The 7,500-nt window shown below is 57.5% G+C and overlaps 1 protein-coding gene across 1 annotated transcript in view; it reads right to left on the minus strand.

Moving 5' to 3' along the window:
• POLR3E (polymerase (RNA) III (DNA directed) polypeptide E (80kD)) overlaps nt 1-7,220 on the minus strand; it is a 20,404-nt gene extending 13,184 nt beyond the window's left edge. The window contains exons 1-6 of the mRNA XM_006753622.2: nt 7,002-7,220; nt 5,675-5,725; nt 2,905-2,982; nt 2,225-2,340; nt 1,755-1,837; nt 198-305 (exon numbers count right to left, since the gene is read on the minus strand). Of these exons, the coding sequence (XP_006753685.1) occupies nt 198-305; nt 1,755-1,837; nt 2,225-2,340; nt 2,905-2,982; nt 5,675-5,725; nt 7,002-7,037 (472 nt within the window). The 5' untranslated portion in view covers nt 7,038-7,220. The remainder of the gene's footprint in view (nt 1-197; nt 306-1,754; nt 1,838-2,224; nt 2,341-2,904; nt 2,983-5,674; nt 5,726-7,001) is intronic.
• Between the last annotated feature and the right edge of the window lie 280 nt (nt 7,221-7,500).

Consider the following 7,500-nt stretch of genomic DNA (forward strand, 5'->3'; position numbering starts at 1 on the left):
TGCATGTCCATGGCTCGAAATGGGATACAAGTTTCCCCCGAGGGGATGTTTGGAAATGCATGGAGGCATTTTGGGAGGTGGGTGCTACTGGCACCCAGTGGGCAGAGGCCATGGGTGCTGCTAAGCATCTGTAACCCATCCCTTCCATACTCTTCCCGCCTAGTCACAGAGGTAGGTGGCAGGGCTGGGCAGCTCACCCTCGCTGGCTGCCTCCCTCTCGCGGTGCTTGGCGTCGGCCTTATCCAGGTAGGAGAAGCTGGGCCGGAGCTGCAGGATGCCGTGCAAAGGCGTCAGGTGGAGCTCACCTGTCGGAGGAAGGACTTCCTGACTCCAGGAACTGCGCCAACCCCCCAGCCTGGTTCAAGGCAGTCAGGCACCAAGGGTCCCGGACTCCACTGAAGGCCTTGGCCCCATGGCAAACCACCTCCCGCCTCTGATCCTAGGACCACTAGGCCGACCCCCGCCACCCCCGGCCCTGCCGGACACAGCAAGCACACAACCGGGATCAGGGTGGGAACGCTGACTCAGCCACGTCCGAAATGCCTGCCTGCAAACCTCCTCCACCAACACCCAGCCCCTGCCGTCAACTGCTGCTCCCACCACGCCAGGCAACCAACCCACAAACACACCCCTTTCCCCGCCAGGCCTCGGTCAGACACCCTTACGGCCTCCCTAACCCCACCCCCGAGAGTCCCTCACCCCCGCCTCTGCCTGCCAGAATCCCACCGTCCCATTAAGAAGTTAGCTACTGAAATGCGGAGGAGCCCACACTCTGAAGGCCATGGCTTCTCTGGGAGGCAGTGCAGAGACCATCCAGCTTACAGGTGACGTGGGCTTCCCGAGAGCAGAAACCAGAGGCCAGGCCCCGAGGGAGCAGGACGCTCCACATGAGGAGCAACTGCGTGGCCGTCCGGCTGCCAGGAAGGCGATGTTAAACTTTTGATTCTATTCTGTTTTGTTTCCTAAGTATTCACCTTAGTTTCACCTATTGCTTCATAAACTCTAAATACTTACAAGACCTTGTTCTTTTTAGCAGGTGCGAAATGTAATTCACACGCGCTAGAATTCAATGTGTTCTAACATACACAGAATTGCACAGCCAGCACCACAACCAATTTAAGAACGTTTCATCGCGCCGAAACCTGTGCGCAGCAGTCACTCCTCACCCATCCCTGGCACCCGCGCCCCGGCTTTCTGTCCCTGTGCACCTGTCCGTTCCGGACCTTTCGTGTGAGTGGGACACAAATGTGGGGCCTTGCTCTCCAGGCTTCTTGGTGTCTGCCCTTCACTCTGGGGTGACTGAGAATGCTCCCGAGTGGCCACACCACGTTGGCAACCACACCAGCTCATGGACAGACAGTTGCACGCTCCGTTTCACCAGCACAAATAATGCTGCTAGACACACGCAGGTACAAGTTTTTATGTAAACACAGCTTTCATTTCCTCGGGCAGATCTGCCTGGTAATGGAACTGCTGGATCACAAGTACCTTGTATTTAAAACAAGTCCACCACCTGTCTGGAAAGTCATGCTGTGTGTGCCCTGGAGCCCGACCCGTCAGGACAGGCTGCGGCTAACCGGAAGTCCCGACAGCCAACTCTGGAGCCGTGACACTCTGTCATTTGCACAAGCTGCCTGGCCCCTGTGGGTGTCTAGCATTTGGGGAAGAGGGGCTGGACACCAGGCTAGAGCAGGCCTGCTTCCCACCCCCTCAGCCTCTGCAGCCACAGCGGCCCAGGGCGCACCCCGAGGTACCTTGCCTGTAGAGCGCAGCAGCATAACGGGATGTGTTACTGGTGGTCTGGGAGGAGCAGAATGTCTGCTTGTCCATCAGCTTCCTGGGAGCACAGGGACAACGGGTGTCCAGGGGGGAAGCACCAGCCCCAGGCCGGGCAGGCACAGCCCCCTGGACTTCAGACACCTTCTGAAACCCAACAGCCAGGGAGCAAGCCCACAGGACAGGCTACATGTGCAGCCACAGGGAAACTGAGGTGACAAGCAGGAGGTGGGAGCCCCTACACCCCTCAGGGCCCCAGGAAGGACTTGAGTGGGAGGAGCCACCTCGGGGAAGCCCTTTCCCAGGGGAAGGGTCGGCACCAGGCCGCTCCTCGAAGGTGGGAGGCAGGGGGCCGGGAGCCAGCTCTGGGGCACAGGCCCGACACCTGAGGCCTGAGCAGGCACACTTGGACCGAGTGAAGCTCGAGGCCCAGAGGCCAGGGACTCACGAGGAGTAGGTGCTGGTCTCGTCTGCGCAGGTGCCATCCACATTCAGCGCGATCTGCTCCCCTTTGCTGCGGCAGTAGTTGGGGTTCAGGGTGTCGATGGCCATCTCAAGCTCTACCTGGAAGCACCAAGCACCCCCACCAGCCATGAGGTCTCCAAGGCACAGCCCTCGGGGGACCCCCGGCTGCCCCACTCCTGGCCCTGCGGGAAGCAGGGCACATGTCCCACCCCAGGGCCTCAGCTTCCGTCTACACCACAGGCCACAAACCCAGATTCCAACAGAAAAGGCCAGAGTGGTTTTGGGGAGGCGGGAGAGGGTCGTGTCATTTGGTCACCCCTTCCGCACAGCTCCACACGCCCAGAGGCCGACAGCTGAACTAAAAATGAAGAGACTTCTCACAGAAACCCGACTTTTACTTTCTCTCGGAAAGGCAGCACAGGGCTGCACAGGCGCTCCCAGCTGACCTGCCCCCGGCACTGTGGGCAGGAGTCCGCAGGCCTTTCCTTCCTGCAGGCTCCCTCCCCCAGGCCTCTCTGGAGCGGCCCACCTTCCTCAGCTTTCACGGCCCTGCCAGCGGCTGTTCTCCTCTCTCCATTCCCTGCAGAGCGCCCAGCCCCCAGCAGGACCAGCCTCGCCTGCACCAGCTCCCACCAGCCCTCCTTCCATCAGGGGGCAGCTCACCTTCTGCTGCTTGGGCTTGATCCTGGCCGAGAGGTGCGGGATGTCATCGTAGGTCATCGAGGCGGGGCGCACAGGGTACTGGAGGGAGAGAGGGCAGGCATCAGTGCTCCCGCACAGAACCGCCCCCACAGCCTGCCCTCTCACTGGCACCACCTGGCCCCCTTCCAAAGAACTGCTTGGAGGCCTCCAACTTCCCCGGGGAAGCCCCAGCCTCAGGCACCCAGACCCGCACATCATCACCCTGCGGGCTCTGGCACCCGCAGAGCACCGCCATGGAGCCAAGAGGGAAAACAAGGCTGGCCAAGTGCCGCTCACGGCCGAAGCTGGGCGAGGCCACGCGGAACGCACCGCCGCAGTCTCTCCTGCTCCAGAGGGACTTTCCCGGAACGGAAAGATGAAGACAGAGGAGGGAGCTGTCTGCCACTGACCTCAGAGAGCCCCCTGGGCCGCAGCGTCGCCACGTGTGACGTTATTTTTATGTCACACCTTAAGGTACTGCCCTGAACACACTAGGGCAATGGTCGGCAAACTGTGGCTCGCGAGCCAAATGCGGCTCTTTGGGCCCTTGAGTGTGGCTCTTCCACAAAATACCGACTTCTGCGCATGGGCCACGAAGTTTCAATCGCACTGCACATGCACGCCTGCACGTGGTATTTTGTGGAAGAGCCACACTCAAGGGGCCAAAGAGCCGCATGTGGTTCATGAGCAGCAGTTTGCCGACCACTGCCCTAGCGCCATATTTCCATCCCAATCCTCACTGTCGCACTTCCCCCCCACCACAAATAGGCTGAGTGAACGGCCGAGTCACGTTCGGACGCCCTCTCTGAAAGGCCCCCGGCGGCCTCGCCAGTGAGCCTGGGAGCTGTGCAGTGTGAGGTGAGCGCTCCTGCGGGGCCGCGTCAGGATGGCATTGAGCCAAGGAAATGATGCTTCCTAGAAGCCGCTCTGGTAGCAGTAAGGCGACCTTCTCTGCTTCCTGGGCTGGAGGCTGGAGCAGAGGCCCAGGAACGGCCCGGAGCCCAGCCCATCTGGAAAGAATGGTGGTGAAGGGCGCAGGTTCTGAAGGGAGGGCCCAGCCCCAAAGCTGCCAAAAGCAGAGCCTGGGGGTACAGATGCCAGCCCTTACCCTGGCACATGCTTGCAGGGTCTGTCCCAGGCCCCACCCCAGGCCGGCCCCGTGCACAAGGTATAGCCTCCCTGTGCCTCGTTTTACTGTATGCACCATGGGAGAAATACTTTAAATGAGAACCAGACGGTCAGGAATGAAAATGGTACAAAACAGCCTGGCAGTTCCTCAAAACGATGAGCTTCCTTGTGACCCAGCAAACCCACTCCTAGAGATACACCCCAGAGCAATGAAAACACATATCCAGCCGAAACCGGTTTGGCTCAGTGGATAGAGCATCGGCTTGCGGACTGAGGGGTCCCGGGTTCGATTCCGGTCAAGGGCATGTACCTGGGTTGCGGGCACATCCCCAGTGGGGGATGTGCAGGAGGCAGCTGATCGATGATTCTCTCTCATCGATGTTTCTAACTCTCTATCTCTCTCCCTTCCTCTCCGTAAAAAATCAATAAAATATATTAAAAAAAAGAAAACACATATCCACCCAGGCACCTGTCCAGGAAGGGCACTGCAGCATTCATTACACGTGAGAGCCAATACAGCACCGACTGGTGCATGGATAAACAAAATGTGCTGCGTACAGACCCACACTCCATAAAAAGGAATGAGGCACTGATATGCCGGTGAATCTCAAAAACATCATGCCAAATCATGACAGCCAGACACAAAAAAGGCCACATATTGTGGGATTCCAGGACAGGCAAACTCACAGAGACAGAAAATAGGTTAGCCCAGCTGGTATGGCTCAGTGGTTGAGCATCAACCTATGAACCAGGAGGTCACGGTTCGATTCCCAGTCAGGACACTTTCCGGGGTTGCGGGTTTGACCCCCAGTAGGGGGTGTGCAGGAGAAAGCAAATCAATGATTCTCATTAATGTTTCTTTCTCTCTCTCTCCCTTCCTCTCTGGAATCAATGAAATTTATGTATATACACATACATATACATATATATATAAAATAGGGTGATGGTTCCCTAGGGCTGCAGGTGGGAATGGGGAGGGGGGCAAACGTCCTAAAATAAACTGTGGTGCTGGTTCACAGTCCTATGAACAGACTAAAATCCACTGCTTTATCCACTTAAATGGGGGGATCATATGTTATGTAGATTAGATCTCAATAAAGCTGTTACAAAATTACAGTAACAATAAGCACACAGGGTTACTGTGGGATAAAATGAGATCAAGTGCTTGAAGTGAGGTCGGCACACAGTCCATGCTCAATGCTGTGAGCCATGATGTCCGGGAGGAAGGGGCTCCGGCAGGCAGGCCTGAGCTGCAGAGGGGCCCCTCTGAGGCCGGGAATATCGGTGGCGTCAACCTAGTGCCAGCTCTGCACCAGGTAGCATTCCAATCTCCAGGGGACCCTCCAAGTCGGGAATTAACACTATCACCATTTTGCAAATAGGGAAACTGAGTCAGGGCGATTAAGGAACTTGCCCAAGGGCTGGCAGCTAGGTGGAAACGGAGCTTTAGCCAGACCACGGCTCTGCCTCTTGGCTGTCTTGCTCTTGTGACCCACCCAAGAGAACGGAGAGAGCTGTCCTGTCACACTCGGAGGCCTCCGGGGTTCTTGACCCCACCCCCCACCGCACGTCCACCCCCCACCAGTGCCTGCTTTCCTTCTTTACCACCAGGCCCCACAATTACCTGAAACAGATAGAGCTTCTCCGCCAGACTTCTGGCCAAGTACACATCGACCTGGGGACAAGGGAAGATTTAGCCAGAAGACAGGCCCAGGGTTGCCCTGCCCGCTGGTGTGAGGGGCAGTGGCCCAAGGCAGTCTGGGGCGGGAGGGAGAGCTCAGCCATTGCTAACACCAAAGGGAACCAGGTCTCCAATCTGGACACAGCCAGGGCCCCTCCCTCAGGCTCCCAGGGCCCTACCCAGGTTCACTGTAATGGAATAAACTGTGTCTTCCCTGGGGCTGCCCAGAGGAGGGCGTCCTGGAAGAGGGCCAATGCTTTTCTGATGCAGATGCAGGAGGGGGGGTGCCTTCCACCACCCAGCCTGGATCCGCCTAGCGCCCTGACGCCCTGGCCACACCGAGGGGCCTGCAAGCCCCTTGGGAGACTGCCTGGCCCAACTTTCTTCTTAACACTAACCTCCCTGCCCACCATGTCCTGCCTGCTCCCAGCTCCTCACAGGAACCATGCACCTACTCTCCCGGCCCCAGGCCTCGAGGACTGGTGAAGGGCCCAGGTGCAGGGGAGGCTCGGTGCAGGGCCTTCTTGGTGGAGGAACAGCATGTGCAAAAGCCCAGAGTTCTAGGGTGTGTCCTCATCGGCACTGACACTCCCTCCTGCCCGAGGCTCACTGTCCTCACAGCCCCAGTGAAGTGAAGGGGAGATGGCAGACCCATTCCTTCGTTCAACAAAGAATGCCACTGACTATTACGTCCAAGGACCTGAACCTGGCTTTGGGGACACGGTGAAGAGAATAAAAACTCTGTTTTCGCTTTCGCCCGGCCGGCGTGGCTGTGGTTGAGCACTGACCTATGAACCAGGAGGTCATGGTTCGATTTCCAGTCAGGGCACATGCCTGGGATACGGGCTCGATCTCCAGTCAGTGACTCTCATCATTGATGTTTCTCTCTCTCTCCCTCTCCCTTCCTCTCTATATTTAATAAAAATATTCCTCTCAATAAAAATGTTTTTTTAAAAACTCATAAAACTCTACTTTCTCCAAGCTTCCATTCTAGCAGAAGGAGACTGAAGTCTAGGGCTAAGTGCTGTGGCCAAGTGCAAGGCAAGGCCGAGGTAAGGGGCTAGAGGGCTAGGGTCGAGGGGCAGTGTGCAGAAGGCCACACAACCACAGGGTGGTCAGGAAAGCCACTCTGGCACGGAGATGCCAGCAGAGACCTGGAGGGAGGGAGGGAGCCAGCCAGGCAGGCACCTGGGGAAAGAGGTCCCAGTCTGGCTGGAGGGTGGGCAGAAGAAAGCCAGCCCCCTGCCTGCAGCCTGGGCACAGCGCTTACCTCCTGTACGACTGGGTCATCCTCTTCATTGGCCATACTAGGGGGGAGCCAGCCGTGAGGTCCGCAGACTCAATCTGTAAGGGAGAGCGGAAGGCCTGGCCTGTCAGTCAGCGTCCAGCCGACACTCCACTGTGCCCATTACGTAACAGGTGCTGCTCTGGGAGGGAGGAGCCCAAGACAAACAGGTGTTGATCTTCTTTCTATGTGTTTCCTGGAGTCAATAATGACAGCCAATATATAATCCATCCATCAGCACCCAAAAGAGAGGAACCACCATACCATGGGTGCAGACGGGTGGGAGCTGCACCTGGGGGAAAGGATGACCAGTTGGAAGGGTTTTTCTGACCACTCACAGTAAGAATTCGCCAGAACGGAGGCTGGCTGAGCCACAGCCATGATCACAGCACTCGGGAGGGAACTAACTGGGTCCATGGGAAGTTTTAAAAACGATTCAGAGAATTCTGGTCAAGATGGCGAAGCAAGAAGCAGCAATGCTGAC

Source organism: Myotis davidii, unplaced genomic scaffold, assembly GCF_000327345.1.
Source record: "Myotis davidii unplaced genomic scaffold, ASM32734v1 scaffold150, whole genome shotgun sequence".
NCBI classification, from domain to species: Eukaryota; Metazoa; Chordata; class Mammalia; order Chiroptera; family Vespertilionidae; genus Myotis; species Myotis davidii.